General features: G+C 37.2%; 2 protein-coding genes across 3 annotated transcripts in view; one reads left to right on the top strand and one right to left on the bottom strand.

The window, feature by feature from the left end:
- Positions 1-281: 281 nt before the first annotated feature.
- LOC140832802 (sucrose transport protein SUC4) lies at positions 282-7,066 on the top strand. The gene is made up of 7 exons (XM_073197004.1): positions 282-1,071; positions 2,989-3,728; positions 4,146-4,209; positions 4,279-4,322; positions 4,827-4,986; positions 5,932-6,044; positions 6,451-7,066. Exons 1-5 carry the CDS (start codon positions 543-545, stop codon positions 4,983-4,985), a joined length of 1,536 nt encoding a protein of 511 aa, XP_073053105.1. The 5' UTR covers positions 282-542; the 3' UTR covers position 4,986; positions 5,932-6,044; positions 6,451-7,066.
- Positions 7,067-8,006: 940 nt separating this feature from the next.
- The window catches only part of LOC140832801 (uncharacterized), a 30,901-nt gene continuing 12,684 nt past the window's right edge, over positions 8,007-26,223 (bottom strand). For both annotated transcript variants that reach the window (XM_073197001.1, XM_073197002.1), the window contains 20 exons: positions 25,556-26,149; positions 24,806-25,447; positions 23,013-23,078; positions 21,759-21,863; positions 21,452-21,688; positions 15,646-15,693; positions 15,359-15,508; positions 14,766-14,930; positions 14,607-14,669; positions 13,664-13,774; positions 13,493-13,576; positions 13,362-13,409; positions 12,490-12,564; positions 11,986-12,081; positions 11,546-11,626; positions 11,394-11,465; positions 9,564-9,608; positions 9,353-9,436; positions 9,160-9,263; positions 8,007-8,574 (listed from right to left, as the gene is read on the bottom strand). In XM_073197001.1, the coding sequence (XP_073053102.1) occupies positions 8,481-8,574; positions 9,160-9,263; positions 9,353-9,436; positions 9,564-9,608; positions 11,394-11,465; positions 11,546-11,626; positions 11,986-12,081; positions 12,490-12,564; positions 13,362-13,409; positions 13,493-13,576; positions 13,664-13,774; positions 14,607-14,669; positions 14,766-14,930; positions 15,359-15,508; positions 15,646-15,693; positions 21,452-21,688; positions 21,759-21,863; positions 23,013-23,078; positions 24,806-25,447; positions 25,556-26,149 (2,964 nt within the window). In that variant the 3' untranslated portion in view covers positions 8,007-8,480. The remainder of the gene's footprint in view (positions 8,575-9,159; positions 9,264-9,352; positions 9,437-9,563; positions 9,609-11,393; positions 11,466-11,545; positions 11,627-11,985; positions 12,082-12,489; positions 12,565-13,361; positions 13,410-13,492; positions 13,577-13,663; positions 13,775-14,606; positions 14,670-14,765; positions 14,931-15,358; positions 15,509-15,645; positions 15,694-21,451; positions 21,689-21,758; positions 21,864-23,012; positions 23,079-24,805; positions 25,448-25,555; positions 26,150-26,223) is intronic.

Below are 26,223 nucleotides of genomic sequence, written 5' to 3'. Positions count from 1 at the left end.
GATTATTTTGTTTTTTGTTAAAAAAAATTAGCTCGGATAGATTTCAAATCCTGACTCTACCACTGCATATTATCATTGTGTTGATAATCAAATATATATTTATTTATGATATTAATTATATGATTTTAGTTTTTATAAAATGGTAAGCACTCAATTTTAAGATGCTAAAATATTTTTAGCTTTATTTATTGGTGTAATTAGTGATAATCATTCAATTTTAAACGTGGCGTTTCACTATGTAAAGGCATTCAATATATTTGGAACACATCATCTTTGAAGATGTTCTCTCTTGGGATTGTAAAAGACTACTGACATGCAACGTGTGCGATGACAAAACATCTTTAACTTTTTTGCTCCGCCGTACGCGTATGCTACCCACTCCACCCGCCGCTTAACTATATATAATCCGCCCTCCTCCAGCGGAGACGCGCGTCCGCTTGCTTCTCTCCGGGCAGTAGTACTGAGTGTCCTCAGTCCTCACACGTTCCTAAAAATAACAGCGAGCTGTTTCTGCAACCACCAACTGTTTGAATCGTTGGAGCATGGCGGTTCCTGAAGTCCAGAGGCGTGATCCGACGCTTAATAAGCAACAGACCCAACACCGAGGGCCTCAAAATGGGCCCGGTCCATCGCCGAGGTCAAACAGGGTGAAACTCCGAACTCTACTACGCGTAGCTTCGGTGGCGTGCGGAATCCAATTCGGTTGGGCGCTTCAGCTGTCTCTGTTAACCCCGTACGTGCAAGAGCTTGGCATTCCTCACGCATGGGCGAGCATAATATGGCTTTGCGGCCCGCTTTCGGGATTACTGGTCCAACCCTTGGTTGGCCACGTGAGCGACCGATGCACCAGTCGGTTCGGGCGGCGGCGCCCGTTTATACTCGCCGGAGCCACCTCCATCGTCGTCGCCGTCCTTATTATTGGTCACTCTGCAGACATTGGACGGATTCTCGGCGACAACGGCCGGAAGAAAACACGAGCTGTGGTGGTGTTCGTGATCGGGTTCTGGCTTCTCGATTTGGCGAACAACATGACTCAAGGGCCTTGTCGGGCTCTACTCGCTGATCTAACAGGTAAGATGACTGGCGAACGCATACTAAATATTTTTTCTGTTTTTCATGCTAATTCTAGATTTGTACAAATTGACACGTGCATGTTTAAGTTCATATTATCGTGTTAGTACTTGGGAATCCATCAAATTTAGTTAATATTTGTTGGCCTGGTATAATTTCCTGCAAAACGGAGCTATGGTAGTGTTGGCTATCGGTTTGGGGGAGTGGACTCTGAAATGCCCATAAATGAAATTAAATTTTCATGCGGAAATTGTAAACTTCATCCAAATATATTGAGTCGACTTTGACTAACTTACTGGTCATTCCCCATTCCTTGGGTTTAGAAGTAAAGGAAAAGTCAAAATATTTTGAATTATCTTCAACAAATTTATGATGAAATACAAGTTCTTGGTTCAATACGAAGGCGGACTCGCAAACAGAGTTAATGATTCATGACTTTATGAGTTCAACCAAACAAGACAAATACAAAGTTATTTTTCCTTTAAAAATATATAGGAGTTAGGATTCTGACTTTTATACTCCTACAATGCTGTTAAATCAATCTCTTCATATGTAATTTACAAAATAACATACATAAAGTAATATGTCTCTGTGCTATTATTGGATGGTTTGGGTTGGTTCGTAAGGATTCCTTTTTCTATTGGGTTGCCGATCAGCTTGGTTCAATCACTCTGTACAAAATTATCATATCCATGATCTGGTCTGCATAGTTCGACCCTAGCTCGACTTTACCAAGAGGTGAACGCGCGGTATTGCTATTCCTAAACCATGATGCTTTTGCTTCATTTTGTTGGGTAGTCTATAAAGTTGCTTTGTTTCATTCTAAGAGAGTTAAAGAGTGCTTCACTTGTCGCGAAAAGTTTAAAATTGTTGGGAGATGGAGCTGTTTTTATTGGGAATTTAGAGCAATTGAAGCCAGAAGGCTTTACTGCCTTTGTCAGCTGTAATAATTCATTGTAATTCTCATTGGGCAGGAAATAAAAAAAATAGTGATTGAAGAGTTCTATGTTAATAGAACAGGTTACATTTACGTAAAATGGCCTACTGAGCTTCCTGCCTTTTTTACATTTAAGTTGGATTGGTTTTGCTTTGCTGCCATCTTGAATAACGCTAAAATGGCTTTCTAAAGTTACGTCCAATTTATGTTTCAATGCTACTGATGACTGTTTAAACTGCCCTGAACCCCGTGTAGTTATGATTTGAGTTCATTTCATGACTGGCCTGCCCCTCCTACAATTTTTTGCACCATATTTCTCCATGTTTCGATTAGATAAAGATATTGCATTTTCTAATATTTTCATAATTCACGTGGGTTTTTTGGATTTATCATAATTCACATGTTTGATACCCATGAAAACTTTATCTGGTTTTTAAATTCCTTGTCTGCTCCCCGAATTTCCCTTCGCGAAAGCCACGTTGAAATTCAGTGCAAGGAGATCAGTGTTTGACAGCCTATGCACCTGATTGACCACAATGTGATTGTTGCAAGTTCATTCTTCTAATTAAAGTCCAACCTAATACTCTGGAAAAATGTTGGCATTTGCAAAATGTTTCTACTAGACTACTCTTATTGCGTACAAGTATAAATCAGAACAACAAACTGCTGATCTATGCTCAAAACATTTTTTAGTAGCTCAGAGAATAAGAAACTAAGATTCTCCATTCAAATTTGTTGTTAGCTCAGAAATAAATAAGAGCAGAATGGTCCTACAGGGATATCTCCTGAGATAAATTGAGTTAATGATGGGTCTCCTGAAAAAAAAATGCTTCTTGCTATGTAAAATCGTAAAGTTCGCTGTTTCAAACATCATTGTGCTCCTTATATCAGGGGCATGCCTGTAGAAATATGTTGATTACTTTGAACGTGGCTTGCAAATGTTTTTACGTTAATCTTTTGCAATTTTTTGATTGTGTTAGGGAAGGATCATAGACGAACTCGAGTAGCAAATGCATATTTCTCTCTATTTATGGCTGTTGGTAATGTTCTTGGCTTTGCTACTGGATCCTTCAGTATGTGGTACAAGATTTTTCCCTTCACACGGACTTCTGCTTGCAACATTAACTGTGCAAATCTGAAGGCAGCATTCATCATTGACATTGTATTCATTCTAGTGACAACCTATTTAAGCCTCTCTGCATGCAGTGAGCAATCCTTTAATTCCAGGCACAGTTCTCATTGTTTTAGTGAAGAAATGTCTGGAGGTTCTCCAGAGCATGAAGCTTTTCTCTGGGAATTGTTGGGAACTTTTAAATCTCTCCCTGGCACTGTTTGGATAATCCTTCTTGTCACTGTACTGACGTGGATTGGCTGGTTTCCATTTCTTCTTTTTGATACTGATTGGATGGGTCGTGAAATATATGGTGGAAAACCAAATGAAGGGAATAGTTATGGCATGGGAGTGAGAATGGGTTCATTGGGTTTGATGTTAAATTCAGTTATCCTTGGAATTACCTCAGTGTTTATGGAGAAGCTATGTAGGAAATTGGGTGCTGGATGTACGTGGGGACTTTCAAATATTCTTATGTCTCTCTGCTTCTTGGCAATGCTTATTATTACTGCCTGCAAGAGCAGTTTGACCATTGATGGCCATCTTCCTCCAGATGGGATTGTTGCAGCTGCTCTAATAGTATTTGCATTTCTTGGCATTCCATTAGCTGTAAGCTACTCAATTTTTTACCTTCAAACAAAAAATTTCTTCAGTGAGAAAATTGAAAGAAAGCTAGTGAAGAAAGAAGCCATTATCTGTCAAAAAAATTCATCTTCTTTATTTGTCTATTCATGTTACATGCAACAGAAAATAAGATTATTTGATTAAGTGCTGAAACTAAATTCACCAACCTGCATCAATGCTATATGGATCTCCCATCATCTCATACGAGTAATCTTTCTGGTGTACGGAATTCAGGAAACCAGGTTGACATATAAGTATGGGAGTTATTTGTATTGTTGTTTTATTTTTACTACGAAGGGTGGTTGGAAAGGATCTGTGTATGCTAACTTTCGGGTCAGCTTACTGCTCAATCACTTAAATTTCCTCTATCAAGCTCTCACCTGGGTTATTGAATCTTTGCAGATAACCTATAGTGTCCCATATGCATTGGTCGCTACTCGTGTTGAAGGGTTAGGCCTGGGCCAAGGTTGGTTGGAATGTGCATTTGAAATTAAAATTTGTAGGCTGGAGGCATATAATTGATCCAATCTTGCAGGGTTGTCCATGGGGGTTCTGAATCTGGCCATTGTCATTCCACAGGTATGATTTACTCCACATTTTTTCTTTTATGGATTAATTTTGTTTTATCTGCCTTCTGCCTTCTCTGATGGCTGTTGGATTTGTGGGGTGAGTTTAAATAGAAAGCTTTTAATTAAGCCTGCATAATGCATTGTTTATTTGTGAACTTGTATATGAATGAGGCTTTAATCATTTGACCATGTATCTTTACATCTGCATCGCATTAGCGAACAGCTTCATGATCCTGACAAGCATTTCTGGTGTGCTAACGTCAGAGACTTTTGTCTCTCATCAGAATCCAATTTCCCTTATTTCTAGAAGTTCTGTTTTCATATCTTCATGGTCATCTCAAACATATGGCATGAAGTATCTTCACACATTCTGGTATCTGGAACATCTTTTTTTCTTCACAAATGTTACCTTTAATGGGTACTAGTGAGGATTGCAAGGTTCCTATTAGAAATATTTTGACGCTTGCCAAGTTTTATAAACTCACAATTTTATTTTTTTTCATTTTGAAAATAGGTTATTGTATCTATTGGAGCTGGACCGTGGGATCAACTTTTTGGTGGTGGCAACTCTCCAGCTTTTGCTGTTGCTTCGATTTGTGCATTTGCTGGTGGGCTTGTAGCCATATTGGCTATTCCTAGAACAAGGGTAGAAAAGTCTAGGATCCACCATTAAGGTACTGAATATTCTTAATTGGGAAATGAGAATGATATATTAATATGTTGGCTAAAATGAAATTAAGGAGTCTCTGAATTCCGGAGTAGCATATATGATAATATGATATTACGGGTATTACCAGCATAAGTATAGGATCTAAGATGGATGCTAAAGGCTGAAGGTGCATTTAGAATAAGTCGTCGTGTTGCCATTTATGAAATCTATAAAAAATATTATGCGAGGCTTCTTTCTTAGCCACCATTGGATAGGTGTGGATGTCCTAAATTGCCATTCCTGTGAATTAGGTTTTGTAGAAAATGGCTGTTGTTATCTTTTTAAGACTCGCATTGTGACATTGCCATTGTTTCTTTCTATGTAAAGAGCAATAAATCTTGACCTTTGCGCATATTTGAAGGTATATATGCATCGGTATAAAATGCAGAGGTTGAGGTTCTGTGATTGTCTCTAATATTCTCTCTCCTGTCTTTGCTCTTCATTCTGTGTACTGATCTCACAGAAATACCTAGTGAAACACCAAAAAATTAAAAACAGTGCCGAAATTTTTATTGATTTATCAAGTTTGGCTTCTCGGCTCTCACGAACTCAGGGCTATTCAAGTTTTACCGCTTTTATCCTTCATGTGAAGGAAGACAACAAATATGTCTTATATATTGGATTGTTTACCAAAACTATCGCATCGGTGATTTTGTAGGCACGACTGCCACCATGTGCTGGTAACCTTTACATATAGAATGAGATATAACAATCTCAAGACTCAAGTGATCTTAAATTGGAAATTATCTCATATAACTGGATAAATTTTTCTAATGAAAAGAGATACACGAGTTTGCTTTACATGAGTTCGTTTTGTGGTGAATCAGTTACACTTATTCAAATGATGCATCCTCAGTAATTTAATCTGGTATGTATGAAGGCAATGAATCTTTTTTTCCCCTGCAAACAGGTTCTAACAGGTCAGTGGTCCCATGTAGAAATTAACGACACCTATCAATTCGCTTACATCATTGCGACCACACCTGTTGTATATCTGACTAGTTCATACGGAGCTACTTTGAGGTACTTGATATTAGTCTTATCAGTTTGGAAAATTGGTTATTTGTATATCTGACTAGTTACATACGGAGCTACTTTGAGGTACTTGATATTAGTTTTATCAGTTTGGAAAATTGTTTATTGTATGTGTTGACATGTAGTAAGCACCATTTTGACCTATCATAGAGACTGGTCGGTGCCTGTAAAATATCACAATTTAAGGTGGTTCCTGATAATCATTTTGGCCAATCACACAACTAGAAAGAATTCTACTTGGGGGTGAAATAAATTTTTAAGTTCATTTATGCGACACACTGTTATGAACCTTTTTTTTCCATTTTTCATATCCTACCATCATATTACATTTATATTATTAAATCCTCCTCTGGTGGTTAATCTTGAAATATTTTGGAATTATGGTTTTTGTCAGGACTCTTATTGGATTGCTAACAGACAAAGGCAATGATGTGATGATAGGACAACTCAAGACTCTGGACCATTATTACAAGTCTACAGTTTTTATAAATTTTGCAGCATCACATATGAGAATCTCATTCAAAAGGATTGTATTTTATCACTTTCTGTTAGTAATTAGTGTTTCTAGAAGAAGCTGCAAAATTTTGTGTTAGTTAATTGGAGTTTTGAGCATCTAAAGAGAGACGACTTATGAGTAGTTACAGTAAGAGCTTCGGTTAAAACAATGCACGTCATCTTCCTCTGCTGGTTTTGATGCGTCCCCCTTTACTGTTCAACCTCTGTTAGGAAATTGGTCGAGTAAGTGCTGTAAAGATCTTCTTATAGTCATCAACTATGTGATATATCAATAATCCTTTTATGTTAGCTATATGATTGTGACTGGCCGCCGGAACCAGAAGTTATTTGAAGGCAAGATACTATATTGGATGGAAAAGTTGGTTGTCCCTTGCTATTGTGGATGATAAGGTTAAAGAATCAGTAGCCATCTTCTGTGACATCTTGTAAAAGTTACCTTATGACTAAGCTTAAAGTAAAATAACATCAATGCAAGGTTAGATTATTGGGATTTATGCCTGGGAAAACAGATGGAATTTTTTAGGAACTTTAATGCCTTTTATTGATGCAACAATTATGCACGGAAATCTCCTGCAATTTATGCCTATCTTGGTCGTGGTTGATAGTTAAGACACCTGTAATTTGGAAGCATGATTCCTCCAAGTAATCCATTCCGTAGTATATCTGCTGTTTACCTTCTTGGTATCTGGTGAAAAAAGTCAGGTTTATCTGCTTTTGAGTCCTGCTACAATCGCGGAAACCATTTGTAAGGCTTCTGTTTCAGGACCTGAAGACAAGAAAATTGATTTACGCTTTTGCACGTCCACGTCTATGAATTTGGTATTGGCCCTCGAGTAGATAACTCATTTGGAGGAAATCATAAATTGTGTTTAGTGCAAGTTAAAAGTTTGTTGTTGGGGTATGGTGATGGAACCATACTTAAATTTTGGATTTTTTTTGGAAAGATTGAGTATTTTGACAGACATTTTACTTCTCTTGTCCGAAAATGAAAATGGTTGAGAAAACCTATTGTTTTGCAACCCCTCACTCTCAAAACGTGTAACCCAGCTTAGTCGAGCACGCATTGTTTGCCTTGTTCAAGGACATCTGCAAAAGTCGCATCTCCCTTCTTTCATTGTATTTCAAATTGTGTTAGATTATTTTAGTATAGTTATTTTCCTGTTCTTTTGTGTGGAAATGTTTTCGTTGAAATCATTTATTGCGTGAATTAAACCCATGTTCGTTCGAACGAATAATACAAGTTTGCTTACCTCTTTTACAGTTTTACCATCGGAAAGATTCACAAACAAATATATCTGTAAGATACAACAAACTTTTTGAGTAGATCTCCAAATTAGCTATTATAACATATCAAACTTTTACTTCGAGGGTGGGCGATTAAAAAATCCCAGCTTTTTCAAAGTTCGAACTAAATGGATCAGTCAATGAGGTTGCTGATAGTAAACACATGATGTATAATTACCCCCTATGCATTTTGCGTATCATAATTCTTTTTGTGAAGTTAAAAAAATAAAGATATTGACTATTTGTAATACTCCAAGAAGACAACTCCTGCTACTTGCTGAAAAAACAACATAAAATTGGATACAGTCCAATTAGAGATTCCTAACTCGCCAAACCCCACGCATAACCTCCCTCTTCTATCGGAAACAACCCACACCTTAAGACCCACCAAATGCAGATGAAAACTGCGAAATGAAGACTTGAGACTACCTTCCTATTTAAATCAGCTGCTCCAGAGCTCCTGGATAGGATCATGAACCAAATACCGAGGCGATTTCCAAGTGTCAGCACCCAAATGCAATGCTGACTAAGGCGTCTGAGTGCACTTATATGCTGTTTTTACAGGAGTGAGACAAACCTCCAAATTTGCAGGCATCAACATTTGTTTCTTCCTCGATTTTCATTTCATGAATTTGGATCCAAGCCATGCAAAGATGATGTAATATGAGGTTGTTGCACTTGTGTTTCGGCCCCGAGGCCAAGAAACAGTGATGTTGTCCTGTCACAGTTGCGAACTTATAATTAGCTTCAAAAGGAAGATATCAGAAATTGGACAACAGGACATGTTTCCATTCAATGTTTCACATCAATCAGCGTACAGGGTAAGAAGAAGCAGCTAGAAAGCATCTTAATTTATAGATGACAACATTTCCAGTAGACGTGAACATGAAATATCGGCAAACCAGTTCATAGATCTTATTTTTATAGCCAGGGAACTCATTCCCAACAATGAAAATTCCGTGTTTGATATCTTTTGGCTTTTTCCCGACCAGCACAACAGGTTTTCTCAAAAAAATGCCACAAGTAAGTAACAGATTTTAGAACTTTCAAACCAACTCCAAACAGTCTTCTTCTATGAACCATGATATAGCATCTCTAAGACTTAATGTCTTCGGAGTTCTATGCATGGTTTCTATTATTATTTCTATTTGCAAACTTCTCAGATGATATTTCCAATTTCTTCTGGTTTTGAACAAAAGAAAATCGTGATTGTGCAAGTCGAGGATAACAAAGACCAAAACACGTAAGTGTGAGATACAAAAAACCACTTACAAAAAAATTGCTAACGATCAGAATCAATTACCTAGATATAGAGTTTCTAACACTTGACTGATTTGCAAAAGAAATCAGGGGACCACGAAGATTTGCATGTTTATTCAGAGCACTTTCAAGCTGAGGTGTGGGTAGCTGCAAGCAAGTTTTATTGAGTTGGCAAGAAAACCAGGCAACAGGAAAAAGGAGAGACAATTTACACAAGCAAATTAACCAGATAATACCTGCAATAATACACGGAAGGAATGTGGCTGTGTTTGTGAGATGCATTTCAAGAATCCAACCCATAACTTCGGCATTCTCCATATCTGCGCCAATGTAATCATAAAATGAGAAAATTCTTTTGTAGACTCCATATAATCTACCAAAAATGCATCCCATCATAATACAGAGACGGAAAGTTTCACGGAAAAATCTAATTTGTACTTGCTGTACCTGCCGATGCACTAGTTTGGACAGAATTTCCATGACAAAATCGACCTGGAATTTGTTGAAATGGATTATTATTCAAACGATTTTCCCTCACCACAGAATAGTATTTGGTTGATAACGAAATGCAACTTATAACACAAAAAAGAACTCGCACGAACTGGATCCGATCAGCATATTAAGCCATGACAAAATTCAAACATGCTGAAATATGGCAAGCAGTACAAAAGAAGCCATTTTAAACATTGATTCAGTGACACGTATTGGAAAAATTGGAACCAACAAATAAAGTGAAGGATTAGGATCGGAACCCGTCAGTAAGAACATGACACGAGCCAATAAAAGCAATTTTGCCACAGAAAGATGAGGACTTCGAGAAACATTTAAAACACCGACATAAATGAAGACCAAACAAATTAGACATTTCTAAAGCAGCATGGTGTATGTGACTTAGGGCAAGTAACCATATCTTCGTTTCATGTTTCTCTTTCGGTGTTTTTTAGAGGGTTTAAATTCAAGTTTATACTGAGCAAAAGAATGACAATTGTAAAATTATGCACGGGAAAACCATGACATTTTAGCAGCGGCGTAAAAGGATAAGGTTAGAATCACAAAAACACCTAAAACAAAGAGAAAATAATCTGTAAAGCTTTATAGATCAACTAACCAGAATAGACTCGAGCACTGGTGGTAGTCATAACTTACATCCTTTATTTTCAAGAATTAGATTGGTTTTTAATATGTTCAAACTTGTTGCAGTACTTTTTTTCTTAACATACTCCCAATGTAACGTCTCGGATTCGACGACTGTCTCCACTGTACCAAGATGAGCCTTTCCAATGTGCTTATGTCCTTACTCACATGCTCCCAAGGAAGCTCATCACATAAGAACTCCAAAATTAAGTTAGCTTGAGTTGGGACAATTCTGGAATGGGTGAACCCCAGATAAGTTTCTTGGGATGCGTGTGACTGAGGACATAAGCACGCTGGAAAGACTCATCTTCAAACAGGGAGGACAGTCGTCGAATCTAGAGCGTTACAATTGATCTCTCCCAGTACGTTGTTCGGGGACGAACCAAGTGGAAGCTGATGGACATGTGAGGCTCGGGGCCAAAGAGGGCGGGGGTTATCGCCGGTGCCATGAGGTTGCACGGATGAGCGGCTCCTGGCAGGCTTCTAGGCGAAGGAAACATGATAACCCGATCTCACATCAGAATAAGAGGGATTCCAAAACTGTTCAGGTATGGACTGTACAGTTGAAGAAGGCTTAAAACATCTGATTGGTACAACTCATATCATGAAAGTGCATCTTCTTTTCGTTAGCTCATCATATAAGAATTCCAAAGATAAGCATGCTTGACTTGGGGCAGTTTTGGGATAAGTGATCCCCCAAAAAGTTACCTAGGGTACGTGTGAATAAGGACATAAGCACGGTGGAAAGACTTGTCTTGGTACAGTGAGAATAATCGTCGAATCTGGGGCATTACACCCAAACTTTGTCAATATTATTCTCAGTGTAAAATTCAGATGTTCTTATGTGAACTAGACATAAAATGATAATGTGAAACACATTATCAGTTCTGCCACTGCAGAAGCGTTTTTAAAGCACAAATGTATGTCTTTACACCGAAGGAAGTAGCCTGATTCAGCTTCAACCATTAATCAAAAGTTAAGAAACAAACTCAAAACACGTATCTCATCAGAATGGAAGTGTGACTTGAGCAAAAACGAGTAAAATATCTCATGGCAGATTAAAAAAACTAGCATTGTCCCTTACAACCGAGTTCACTGGAAAAATTATATAATCAAATAAGAAGTTGATACAACTGCACATACCAGTGTTGGAAATGCATCAATTGCTTGGATTACAGTTCTCATGAAGAGCAAAGGAAGTGGAGTTCGATCAACCTAATCCAAAATGAGAAAGGTTAGTAAAGTGCTAAACGAAATCTCCGAATACATGCTAATTCTAAGAACCTATGGCATACCATCTGGTTTAGGGCATTTGAAAGCACTTGTTGCGTAAAAACGGTTCGTTGCTCAAAACAAGCTGAGCATGCATCTGTAATCTGAAGACAACAGATTCCATTACTTAGAACAGAACTCTAGAATGTGATCACGCCTCATGGACAAATGAATTTAATCATTTTCAGAGATATGTCTAGAAATAATAGTCTGGTAATTATACAGGAAAATAGAACATAACACTACAACGGTGCATCAGAATATGCTAAATAAAAACTTCTGTGACAAATGCACCAGCATTTATATCTGTTACATGTTTGTTATGTCCATATTGTCCAACTCGAGTTTAAAGCTAATGACCAGTGTATATCAAATTGCGCAGCCTCCAAAAAACAAATGGCCTTGGGTATCAAACACAGGATTTTTTCTGCTTATGAAAAGATAGTAGCGCTTAGATGAGCACCTTCTTGAGAGGGAGACCATCTCTCTCAGGAGAAATGTCATGGATTGCAACCAAGACTTCAGCAGGTGTCAAGGCAGGACCTGTATGGGCAGAACCCTGAAGACAAAAGTACATAAAGTAATCTTAAAAAACATATAAACTGGTCAAAGTCCATCTAAACTTTTGAAAGAATAAACTTCCCCAAAAAAATTTCAAACACGTTCGTGCGAAACAGCCAACAAGGTGGAAGATAAATACATCCTTTCACAGAACATAACAGATCATCGATATGTTTTTCTTGACTTGAAAGCGATGATTATGCTAGGATACATCAGAATAAAAAAAATTACAACAAGAGGATTCATGTTCTTTCACATTAAAGGGTCCAAGTCACAACTTAGGTGCCATGGTAACCTCTTCCTGTATTACGACAAATTATATGAAATCCAAGCACCAAAAACTCAAAAAAAAAAAAAAGGGAAAAAAACTGAGAAGATGGTGATTCACAGATTCTACAGCCAATACCTGTAAAACATGAGCAAGTGCTGTTTGAAATGCATCCATTGGAAGGTGAACAAGTCGAGGGAAAATAGGTAAAACCTGAATTCATACAATAACAAACAAGTTTACTTTTCAAATTCGTAAAAAGTAATGATGTTTTTCAGCGAAAGAACAGGGAAACTAACTAAAAGAATAGCAACAATAAGTTGAAACCATTTCGTTGCAGAACTCTCCTAATGGTACAATACCAGGGGGACTTTTGCTTGCGTTGAAAACTGAGAAAACATAAGGAGAAAAATAAGAATGAACTAGGTTTCTCAGTTTTGAGGAGTAACAAGACTAGCAGAATTCAAAAGTTTGCAGTTTCGCACCAAAGTGAATGGATCTTTTCATCTCTCTTGGAATTATACCTTTAGCTGTAGCTTTTTTTTTTTATTTATTTTACATTTTGGTATTGCCTTTTATACCAAGATTCTAGATTATTCATGTTGAGTTATTATGAATCCTTCAATTTATGTTAAGATTCTAGCTTAATTATTTTCCTCACAGAGTTCGAAAGATACTTACGATAGTATCTCTCATTATTGACCGAAATATCATACAGTCAACGTCAATATTTTTCACAATCAACCTATAATCTTCCATATCATCTGCTGATCCTATTCTTTTTGCAAAACTTAGCAGAGCAAAACCCCAATTTCCTGTTCACAAGTCTAGTTAATCATGTTTCCGAGTCTAATATTTCAACGTCCTCTCGTAAGTCGCTCCATGTTTGGTGAATTGTGAAACAACATACTATGTCAAACTCTACTGGTTCTGCCAAGTAATTCATACTTTTGTATCCAATATATAAGAGACAAATGGGGCTCATAAACATGATAGATAAAAGCAAAAACCTCATCTCTCGAAAAAGCTGATAGTATTGGTATAAGAATAGTAGCGTCCTGCAAAGAATAACAGCGTGAGGACCAAAACATCAACAATGAGCAATGCCAAAAGTAGGCACAAATAGGTGCTAGAATACTACCTTTAGTCTAGTCTCGTATAAATGTTTGACAATCGCAACTAAATCTGGAGAAGGTATTGTCCCTTCGGACAATATATGAATCACCTTCATGTAGAACCAAAATAATGGTCAGCATTTTACGAAAGACATTTCAAGAAAAAATTGATGTTAGAGAGTAGAATGGGATAAAACCTGTGTCAGTAAATCTTCACTTCCTTGGGGTGGGTTAGATATTATCTGAAGCAATTCAGAATATGGTGACTCAAGAGCCCTTATAAGAATAGGAACATGACGATGCACAGCCTGAACAAGACAGAAATTCAGCTATTGGAAATGAACTAAACATAATCAATGAATTATTCACACAAACTTTAGGCAAGGAAAGCAACAACCACGGGTCACTAGAATCTGATTGTCTACTTTCTTATCGTAACACGTGCTTCTTTGCACAAGCCAACATCATTAGACCATTTTTCTTCATGGATGGGTAATTTTAGCATTTTTCGTTTGACTGGAATGTCACTGATACAGTTTGGCAGCCAATTCGCAACAACAGTAAGCAGTGTTAGATTGATCAAAAGACTTGAAACCCCTGACAGCTAAGCTTCCTGATCAGTTTATATGCGATGCATGACCTAAAAGAACAAGAGAAGATGCACCACATAGAAATTCGACAAACTGCTAAATGCTTCAGATCACTGGTACGATTACAAATTAAAGAAATGAAGCAGGATATGCAAACGGTTGGGCATCTCTTGCAACAGAGCATTCGCCATATCGTTGTGACGATTTATATCCTACTATGTCCCCTCTGAGATTGAACAGCATTGTGTGGTCGTTATAAAATAATTACAAATGCATATTGAGTCACCACTATGTAAAAAACCAAAAAAATTAGGTTTGTGTGATTCCTGACTCCATTAATATATTTTTTTTTTGATAAGAAACAAATATATTATATTAAAGATACTTAAAGTTTAATTACAATCAGCGGATAAGTAATCCGCGATATTTCCGCTAATTAATTTCGACCCACAAAAATGCAAAGAATGCAATAATTATGCTCTCCAGAGCACATACAGCCTCGTAAGAAAAGTTATTTTAAGCCACCATTAATAAAATAGCAGATAGAGACCTGCTTAACAGCCTTGGGGGAGTGTGTGTAATTGTCGAACACCAGTTGAAGAAGACTTGGTTTCTGTGAGGAAACAGAAGCAACGGAATCAAGAATCATGAAGACAAAATAACAAGAAAATGTCATTCTCTTCAATTATCAAAGAAGCATCCAACAAACCTTTGAGCATAAAGCAAAAAACAAAGAAATGCGGCTCTGTGCTTGAGAAAATGAGATTGAAGAATCATTAGGAAACTGATCCTGTGAGCCCTTAACAGAGTCATTTTGAGAACTTCCAGCTTCTGAAACTTGAGAATCGCTTATGGATGTATCTTGGCTTTCCACCTAATACAAAATTGAAATAGCGTCAATAATGGAATAATAAAATGTGCAGCTTTAGCCACTTTAGCCATACATGCTACAAACACTAAATAAATTCAGTTTATGCATGGAATGCCCAAAAAAATACATGAAATGACAAAATACCAAAAAAGTTTAAATATCTAGGTGAAGAATAGAAACTTTTTTTTTATAAAAGACTAATTTTTATTATAATAATTAGAGATTACAAGAAAATGCGGATGAGTAATCCGTGCTGAATGGACGCATTTGAAAAAAAAGAAGAAATGAAAATATTTGTACGATATGTCAGTAAGAGAATAAAATGTAAATACTCAGAATACACATTAACAATCAAAATGAAATCACTTTGCTAGAAAAATAATTACAAGAGGGCAAAATACACGAGTTACAGAAAGATACAATCAAATAACCTGTATTTCAATTTGTTTTTCAGGTACTGCAGCAGAATTAAAAATCCCTGTATCAGAAACACGCTCATCTACAGCTGCCAGGAACATTTTGGTTGCAAAATGCTCAATGTTTCCCGAAATGTAGCTAATTGCATAAAGTTTGTTGGCCACCTGACACGAGGAAGACACTTTAAATTAGATATAACACCTTCAATCCATACTTTTTCTATGGACAGCGAGTACTTTAGTGGTCAACCCAACACCAATTGTCACTCTGCCCTTGAAAAGAAAGTAGCTATCTGCCTTACCAGGCGAATGGCTTTTGCACGAACATCGTCCTTCGAATGAACAGAACACTACACCTCACAATAAGAAAAGTTAGAATTTGGCACAAGTTTCCACATATAGAAAGTTAATGTATTCCAGGAACTGCAAGTGCACATGTAGCAGACAAGCATGATATGACGTACACATTAAGCTTCTTATCAACTACTGCATGCATCAAGTCTATTTGATATAAATATTCACAACCATTTATGCAGAGATAGAGGCAACTAAACAAAATAATGAAACAGTTGAATGTACATAAGATTCTGTCAGATTCTGTAGATAATATATTATTAGACTTAATCTTTTATTATAGTAGATAAATCATGCAGATTATGTTAGTTATATTGTGACTATTCTATCTCAGATTTGTAGGGATCTTATTACTAGATTTAGAAGATTACGCTCTTATTTATATATACCATTGTAATCAGTTGTAAAATAATAAGAAATTCTATTCGTTCTACTCTTTGTTTTGGTATCAGAGCGAGGTTCATCCATCTCCAACAAAATGTCCGATAGTACTGTAATGAGCCCTAGATCTGATGCTGCCACTGTCGAACATACAGCATCAACAGGGGAATTACAAAATCTCCATTCTGCTCATAGATTGAATGGAAAAAATTACTTGAAATGGTCCCAACTTGTCAAGACTTTCCTGAAAGGTCGAGGACGGCTGGATCACTTAACAGGTACCGGACCTTCGGAGACAGATCCCAAATTTGCATCTTGGGATGAACGAGATTCCATGGTAATGTCATGGTTATGGAATTCGATGCTGCCAGAGATCAGCGATACGTGCATGTTCCTTGGATCAGCCAAAGAAATTTGGGAGGCCATGCGACAGACTTACTCCAGGGCTAATGACGCAGCCCAAATTTACGAAGTTAAGTCAAAGATCGCAACAACAAAGCAAGGAAATCAGACCACAACAGAGTACGCTAATCTCTTACAAGGACTGTGGCAAGAGCTGGATCAATACCAGTGCATTAAGATGACTTGTGCATCAGATGCTACAGTCTTAAAGCAGTTTATTGAAAGGGAACGAACCTATGAATTTCTGGTTGGCCTCAACATGGAGTTCGATGCAGTCAGAGTGCAAATTTTAGGGAAGGAAGATCTGCCTTCCTTAAATGAAACAATCTCTACCATTCGGGCAGAAGAAGGCCGTAGAAGGGTGATGCTCGAGACACGCGGAGAGGAAGGATCTGCACTTGTTGTTAAAACGGCTGGGATAAAAGAGTTTGTTAAAACGGCTGGGATAAAAGAGTCCAAGTTCAACAATCAACACAACAAATCAAGATTCAACAGTCGTGAATCTCTATATTGCACCTACTGCAGAAAGAATGGTCACACCAAAGATCAGTGTTGGAATCTGCATGGTAGGCCTAATCGAAACATTGATGAAGGAGGCAAGGCACATATGGTAAGTGGACCATCGAATGGTAGGCCTAATCGAAACATTGATGAAGGAGGCAAGGCACATATGGTAAGTGGACCATCGAAGAATGAAGGCAGCGACCAAAACCTTGGTGCAGGATTAAGTGAGCAGGAGATTAAGGCACTGAAAAATTTCTTAGTGTCACTTGAAAAGCCCTCCTCGTCAGGTACTAGCTCCTTAGCTTTTTCAGGTATCACTCCTACTTCTTGCTATGTTAATATCTCTGAAAAGATTTCTCCAAAGTTATGGATAATCGATTCCGGAGCCACTGATCACATGACCTATAATTCCAAATCATTCTCTACCTACACACCTTGCTCTAGCAACAAGAAAATCACCTTAGCTGATGGATCTTTCACTACCATTGCTGGTCAAGGTGATATCTATATAAGCCCATCCCTTGTTCTTAAAAATGTCCTCCATGTCCCAAGATTGTTTGCAAACCTAATCTCCATTAAGAAACTAACCATGGACTCCAATTGTTGTGTGACCTTCTTCTCTTCCCATTGTGAGTTTCAGGAACTGAAAATGAAGAGGATGATTGGACGTGCTAATGAGAGGAATGGTCTTTTCTATCTGAAAAGTCAAAATGGAGAAAGTAGGATGGAGAGACCCACGTCATTCCTTTCTGAGTCTGTTCTGTCAACTGAGAATAAAATTTGGCTTTTTCATCGTCGTTTAGGCCATCCTTCCTTTAGGGTCCTTAAGTTAATGTTTCCTTTATGGTTTAAAGAAAATAAATTAGAGTCTTTCCATTGTAATGACTGTGAATTTGCAAAACACAAACGTGTTTCATTTCCAGCAAGCAATAAAAGAACTATTAGTCCATTCTCTTTGATCCATAGCGATATATGGGGTCCCTCTAGTGTTCAAAATATTTCTGGTGCCAAGTGGTTTGTGTCTTTTATCGATGACTGCACTCGAGTGACATGGATTTACCTTTTGAAAAATAAATCTGAAGTTAGCACTATTTTTCCAAAATTCTATAACATGATTAAGACGCAATTTGATGTGAGAATTAAAAGATTTAGGTCAGACAATGCCAAAGATTACTTCAATTTGTCCCTTTCCTCTTTCTTTCAAAAGGAAGGAATTTTGCATGAATCCTCTTGTGTCAATACACCACAACAAAACGGCGTGGCTGAACGAAAGAACGGCCACCTCCTAAATATCACAAGAGCATTATTGTTTCACAAAAATGTTCCTAAACACTATTGGGGAGAAGCTGTCCTTACCGCTGCACACCTCATCAATAGACTTCCCACTAGTATTCTTGCTTTTAAAACACCAATAGAAATTCTCACAAATTTTTTCCCTAATTGTATTGCGTCTAATAATCTTGTTCCTAGAATTTTTGGAAGTGTAGTATTCGTTCACATACATTCTCAAAATAGAGGAAAACTCGATCCTCGAGCTCTTCGATGTATATTTATCGGGTATTCCTCTACTCAAAAGGGATATAAGTGCTTTCATCCTTCCACTCGAAAAACTTTTGTCTCTGCTGATGTCACCTTTGTCGAAAATGAGTCTTATTTTCCCTCAAAATCTCCAGAAAACAAAAATGATAGGGATGGAGAGGATATAAGCCTTTCACTTGATCTTCCCTTTGAGTCTAGCACACTGCCACTACTACACAACTCACCATCTATACTTCCTGATCAAACAGCCAAATCAGCCCCACAAAGTGATCTGGTTGTGGATCAAAAAAAGGAAACCCCAACACAGCCACTCAAAACTTATTCCAGAAAAAAAATTCCAGCCTCTACAGTAGCACCACCACCTCTGAATGTTGCACGAGTTCCTGAAATTTCCACGCTATCAGCTGGAAAAGGCCAAGCCATACCCGAGAGTGAAATATTCGTTGAACCCGAAATCTTGACTGATTCTCAGACCTTAGATGCTGTTGACCAGGAAGTGAACTTGCCAATCGCATTAAGAAAAGGAATTAGAACCTGTACTAAACATCCTTTACATAATTTTATGACCTATCAGAACCTGTCCCACAACCATAGAGCCTTGTTGACCAATCTCCACAATATATCCATTCCGAGAAATCTATCAGAGGCATTAAAAGACAAGAAGTGGGAAGAAGCCATGAAAATAGAAATGGAAGCTCTTGAAAGAAACAAAACGTGGGAACTGGTTAGATTGCCACACGATGTTAAACCGGTTGGTTGTCGATGGGTATTCACTATCAAATATAAATCAGATGGGACAATTGAACGTTATAAGGCGAGGCTAGTTGCAAAAGGATACACCCAAACATATGGCCTTGACTATTGGGAAACCTTTGCACCTGTTGCAAAGATGAACACAGTCCGAGTCCTTCTGTCATTAGCGGCAAATTTCGAATGGCATCTATTCCAATTTGATGTTAAGAATGCATTTCTTCATGGTGATCTTGCCGAAGAGGTTTATATGGATGTCCCACCGGGTTTTGAATCTAAAAACGGGCTGGTGTGTAGGTTGAAAAAGGCACTTTATGGCCTCAAACAATCACCACGTGCTTGGTTTGGAAGACTCAGTAAAGCAATGACTAGCTGGGGATACAGACAAAGCCAAGGGGATCATTCTTTGTTTATGAAGCACTCGGCTTCAGGGGGAGTGACTATTATGCTGGTATATGTTGATGATATGATTTTATCCGGGAATGATATAGCAGGAATACAGGACCTGAAGCAGCGCCTACTCAAAGAGTTTGATATCAAAGAACTTGGAAAGTTAAAATACTTTCTAGGAATTGAAGTGGCTCACTCACGGCATGGGATATTCATTTCCCAACAAAATTATGTGCTGGATTTGTTGAAAGACTCGGGAAAGATGGGGTGCAAGCCGGCGGACACCCCTATTGAAGTCAATCACGGACTATGTGATGCACCAAATGACCCAGTGGTAGATAGAGGTTCTTATCAGAGGCTGGTTGGGAGGTTACTGTATTTAACTCATTCTAGACCAGACATTTCGTATGCGGTAAGTATAGTTAGCAGATATATGCAAAATCCGAAGGAAAAACACCTCAAGGCGGTCCATAGGATCTTACATTATCTGAAAGGCAGTCCAGGAAAAGGCCTATTATTCACAAAAGGGGATGCTATGATTCTTGAAGCCTATACAGACGCCGACTATGCGGGCGCCTTGGACGATCGAAGGTCCACTTCCGGCTATTGCACATTCTTGGGGGGAAACCTAGTGACGTGGAGAAGTAAAAAGCAAAATGTGGTTGCAAGATCAAGCGCAGAATCAGAATTTCGAGCTATGGCCTTGGGAATATGTGAATTGCTATGGTTGCAGATAATTCTTAATGACTTGAGAATTGAGTGGAAGACACCCATGAAGTTATATTGTGACAATAAATCAGCGATTAGTATAGCTCACAATCCAGTGCAACATGACCGTACGAAACACGTTGAAGTCGATAGACACTTCATCAAAGAGAAATTGGAAAGTGGATTAATATGCACTCCATTTGTCTCTTCCAAGGATCAGTTGGCAGATATATTCACAAAGGCGTTATCCAGTAGTTCGTTCGCAAATATTGTTAGCAAGCTTGGAATGGGCGATATCCATTCACCAGCTTGAGGGGGAGTGTCAGATTCTGTAGATAATATATTATTAGACTTAATCTTTTATTATAGTAGATAAATCATGCAGATTATGTTAGTTATATTGTGACTATTCTATCTCAGATTTGTAGGGATCTTATTACTAGATTTAGAAGATTACGCTCTTATTTATATATACCATTGTAATCAGTTGTAAAATAATAAGAAATTCTATTCGTTCTACTCTTTGTTTGATTCATTTCATGCAAAAAAAATAGCGAATAAAAAGAAAAACGTCACAAATTTGAGACAGAATCAAGAATTGTTCTAAGACATTGTCTAATAAAAAAGGCATTCATTTTGACCAAATCACATAATCAACAAGATAGGCGTAAAAACAACAATTCTTCTGAATCATTAAATTTTCTTTTGCATCCCCACAGGTTACAAATAGTTGGGATTCTGATGCAAAAGGTTATCATCCAACTAACTTCTACCCTTCCAATTATTTCAAACTCCTCCACTTAGCATCATCCACAATTTTGTGAGGATAGTCAGTTACAGCAATTTTCATTCCATTCCATCCAGAAGCAGATAGTTGAACAGAATAAATCAGTTGTAGGATGAATGCTCTATATACAATGTATGCCAAGTGCCAACTATTCCAGTAGAAAGGCAGTTTTATCCAGGATTACCAAACAAATCAAACGAGAAAAAAGGATGAGAAAAAATTCACATCTGTATGAACGCCATTGAAATAAAATACCAAAATAGCTTAATAACGCAATCTCACACTGAGAGTACCTTCAAAGCTATATCCAAGCATGCTTGACGATTGGGTGGCCGCACCAAAATTAAGCTCCATGCTGCACCAAGACCCTGAGTGACATGATCACCATCACGACCATCTGCCTCAGAATGACTCTCAGTACATAGATCCTCCAGCAGCCTCAACACAGAATCAGGTATAGAAGGAACTTCAACAAGAAGTCGGCTAAAAGACTTGTCAGATGCTGGTAAATTAGCTACTAAAGCTTTCGCCTGTAATTTAAGTTCAAATATTAATACTTTGTACACTGTAGCAACGGTTAAAAGTTAAGAAACTTCGTACCAATCCCAGAAGGAATTTCTCATATGCAATGGCAGCAGATGATGCTGAATCTGATATCACAAGAGAGTGCAGATGATAAAGAATATGCATAACCAACTCGTGTCCCTGAGAAAAAAAAACCAAAGAGAGAAAGATGAGGTAATAAAAAACGGACAAGGAGAAACTGAGACTTTTAAGACTTATTTTCAAGAAGTCGCTACTGTAAGGCGAGAGGTCATTTGAGTCGTCGAACGACAATTTGGAAAAAAAGATAGCTGGAATATCTCCAAGTGTCAAAGAAATGATACTGGAGAATATTTTATAATAAAGTAAAATTTCAGTTAGTTTATTATGGGATGAATCTCAAAGATTAAGATATATGAGTTTTTAATGACCAACATGCCAACAAGCTAACAAATAGATCCAACACAATATTTAGGTAATAAAAATCTATGATCAGTAGGCATATCATAAAATAAAGGCTGTGACCCTGATTTTGAATGAGATCCTCACGCCACTTACACTTCATAACTGAGAATTGAAATTACTTTAGATAAGGTTGCAGCTAAAATGAAAGAGAGTAAATCTTTCAAAACAGATAATTTGTTAGTTAGGTAATAGTGATTTTCTAGGCAATTAATATACTCACACACAAATCTCACATTGCCCCAAAATGAATTCATGCTTCTTTTTCTTTTTTACAATAGTATTTTCTATTCTTTAAAATAACTTTCTTTCCAGAAGTATCTTTACATAAATTATTGATAACTCTCAACTTTCAACCCACTATGGTTTAGAGTAAAATATGAAAACTCCATACCAGGTCAATACGGTGATTTCAAAGTAATTTGACGGGGTGTCTCATTCAGTATAGAGCTTTCAGCAAAGGCAATATATACATCAACATGCAACAACATATCACGTATCATCTATGATAATGCAAAATAATGAGTTACTCTGACATGTACATAAAATAAAACAAAATATAATACGTAAGTAATGAAAATAAGTTCAGAAGTCGGAAAGTTTATGCATCTTTGTAATACATATAATTATACATTACAACATAAGTAATGGTTTAACATGCTTATCTATCATGGAGTTTTAAGGCAAGGACACTAACAAAAAGTTAATAAGATCATTTGGAAAGAAAACAGCAGTTGGCTCATTTCTCAAAAGAAAAAGGGACTAAAAATCACAGATGGATTAAGACTGCATATATCAGTTAATTTATGGCTTGCACCAATCACAACACATGCAGAAGAAGAAAGAGACCTTTTGTCGATCATAATCTGACATAATATATTTTTGCACCATTCCAGCGACATCATTGACATCAGTCTACAAAATCCAGATAAAGAAAATTCAGAATAGAATAGAAAACAGTCCTGCACTGGTGCACAATATACAACATTACGTGCAATCAGTCTGTAGAAACAACATCCTGTACCAAAATCAGATCCATGCTGAATGTTAAAAAATAATTAAATCATGGCAGGTTCAGGTCATAATATGGAATTGGCAAACCAATAGTTTAAGACTCGAAGATGGATAACATACAGACACAATTGTACATAGCCAAGGGCTTTGAGAGATCATCATTCTTATTCCAGAACTATAACCACCGAAAAAATTAGAAGAATCTAAGCTCAATTCCTCAGTAACCCTATCTTGAAGGTAATGTTGCCAGGAATACAAATCTAATTGCGGAAAGTAAGGCAGTGCATGCAAGTAAAATTTTTAGATCAATTTAGCAGAGTAACTATGTAACTATCGCGGATCACTCATCCGCTTTCTCTTGTAATTTGTAATTTCTACTTATTTTAATATAATCTAGTATTTCATCAAAAAAAAAAGTATTTTTCGGTTTAAACAAGATATATTATTCCATAAAGTGCATCAAAATGAGTTGCAACCCACTTAATATTGAAGTATTCTTCCTGAGAGCGAGCAATGATAATACTTTTTTCATTAGTGTCGTCCACAAATTTCGTATCTTTCATCAAGTATAGAATCAATTTCCTTCCTCAACCATTCTTCTAATGGATGACAGTCTATCAACCCAGAAGACGTACAAAATTGTCGAAACTCTGCTGGTTTTCATTATCGTTAACTCTATTATCTGATATTTTTCATGTGAGTCTCAACTACCAATTGATGAGTTTATTTTATTGGCAATTTTATTTTGTCTCGTCTCTTTCTTCAAGGTTCCTAATTGGATTCTGACATATTTTACATGATTGGAGTGATATCCACATATTTGAACTGTAGTAAATACATCCACTATTTAACCTAAATTTCATTTGGATTTATGATACCATTTCAAATTGATTTCTCTTGTTGAAACAGTTTTTCCTCACCAATATTGTAAGGGAATCCCACGTTCTCTATTTCATTGAACATGAACAATATATTTTCTGCAGACACACTTTAAAATTTTCGCCTTTTTAGGCGACCGGTTTGGCATAAACCACCGCCGTCTTAGAATGTATGCATTTATATGAGAGTGTATGTATTATATATCTTAATTGAGTTTATTGTTTTCATCATTCCCACACATCATAAAAACAGAAATATTCTTCATATGAAAGATTATGAAACATAATTCTTGGTTCACTTATCCGCATACATTACAAATAAAAGTGTTGGCCAAATCCAACTGAAACCAATGTTTTCAAACTAGATTGAATCCTCTGTGTCTAGAATGATAGTTCATGCTCCTTTGGGATTCAAGGTGGGCTTGAAAGAATACAAGGATTGCTCCTAAATTTCCTGTTCAAGGCATCAGTGTACATAAAAAAAAGAGAACAAAATTAACTCTCTAATTACCCAACTCTCAACGCATAAAATCAAAACAAATTTCACCATTGAAAAAATATAAAAGCACAAAATCAAAACAAATTTCATCATTGGAGAAAAACAGGTGTATTCCTGCAAACATTCTCGTTCAGCACATCTCAATAGGCTTGTTTGAAGTATAAATCTTGACATAAGCCAAGCCTACGAAAATCGAAAGCATTAAAAATCTTGTGACATAGAAAAGTAAATGAAAGGATCTTAGGCCCTACCTGGGCAAACAATCGGGCAACCAACGCCATTTGTGCATTCTTAGAATCCATTATCTCCAAACTAGGGTACAGATTAATTATCCGTTCCAGTGCCACTTTCTTCACCTCTCTTTGCTGCTCTTCAGTTAGTTCAATAAATTGGGGAAGCACTGGCAACATTGTAGATGCAATTTCAGATATTTCAACATTCGAAATATTGGGTGGAAGCTGGTCAGTGTCTTCTGATGATGGGGAATAAGTGCCATCTGGAGGATCAAAATCCAGTGGTACAGCCCCATGAGTGTCATCAACTTTGCTGGCAGAGGATGGCAAAAGATGTGAAGCATTATTTATTTCCCCACTCGTAATAAATTCCATGGCTTCCATATCTGGAACTTCATCTTTCAAAACTGATCTATTAGCTTCTGAGATTGAAGGGGTTTCAGATGGATTTGAGATAGTTTCAACTTTGGGAACCAGAGCGATGGAAATACTTTCAGAATTAGACGGAGGTATCAATGACAGTGGGCAAGAGGAGCTAGGAACATCTAAATCAGACTGTACAACATGATGATGGATAGGATCAACATTATCTTCCATATGAGATGACGGTGTCACATCTACAGGTACCATCATGCGTCTTGGATCAAGGCGACGAGGATCCTGACCATTTATCAAATATTAAAAGATATCTGGGAACAAACTTACAGTAATGAAGAAAACATGAAGAGTAAAATGGCCCATAAACTGTTCTACTTTTAAAAATCTTACCCTTCGAGGATCACGTTTGGAATCTGCAGAAAGATTGGTGGAAGTGGACATATCTGAAAATGGCAGGCTAATCGTGTTTGATAGAGATGCAGATACTTCTGAAGGGCCTAAAGTTGGTAAAGAAGTAGTCAAACCATTTGATGGAGATATCTGAGATGGATCGCTTGAAGCATCGTTAATACTGTAAGACAAGTCGCTGAATCGAGACAAAGGAGGTGGAGATTTTGGCAAGTGCTTCATATTCATTATAACAATATCCGAGAGTAAATCCGGGTGTATGTTGGATATAAGAATTTCCAGAGAGTCGACCCCTCTTTCACCTTCTGCAATTAGAGCACTAATCATAGCAATCATTTGTTCAACAGGACTCAGATTCTCATCTATTACAGAAAGTTTAGGGGAGATCCCATTGACAGGGTCCTGTCCAGCATCATTGAGAACAGCATTTGCTGATGCAGTTGTGTTACGAGGACCATATCGAATTCTCTTAGAAGAAACATCCTGGCAATTATTCTGATCATCATTCTCCATCGGCGCAAACCTTTTCTTTGTCACATCTCCTGCAATATGCGACTGATTTGGTATCTGATCATCCTGAGAAAAAGTCCAGATTACCACCACAACCGCAAACAAATATATAGGATCAGTAATTCATCAGTCGTGAGATA

This window comes from Primulina eburnea, chromosome 5 (assembly GCF_022965805.1).
Source record: "Primulina eburnea isolate SZY01 chromosome 5, ASM2296580v1, whole genome shotgun sequence".
NCBI lineage: Eukaryota > Viridiplantae > Streptophyta > Magnoliopsida > Lamiales > Gesneriaceae > Primulina > Primulina eburnea.
The sequence above is the reverse complement of the archived record's forward strand: the minus strand, read 5'-3'. Positions and strand labels throughout refer to the sequence as shown.

Bases quoted from the DNA above. Each gene is read 5' to 3' on its own strand.
- LOC140832802 (XM_073197004.1), top strand. From the start codon at position 543: ATGGCGGTTCCTGAAGTCCAGAGGCGTGATCCGACGCTTAATAAGCAA. The intron at 4,210-4,278 runs GTTGGTTGGAAT...CCAATCTTGCAG, and splicing joins AGGGTTAGGCCTGGGCCAAG to GGTTGTCCATGGGGGTTCTG. The intron at 4,323-4,826 runs GTATGATTTACT...TTTTGAAAATAG, and splicing joins TGGCCATTGTCATTCCACAG to GTTATTGTATCTATTGGAGC.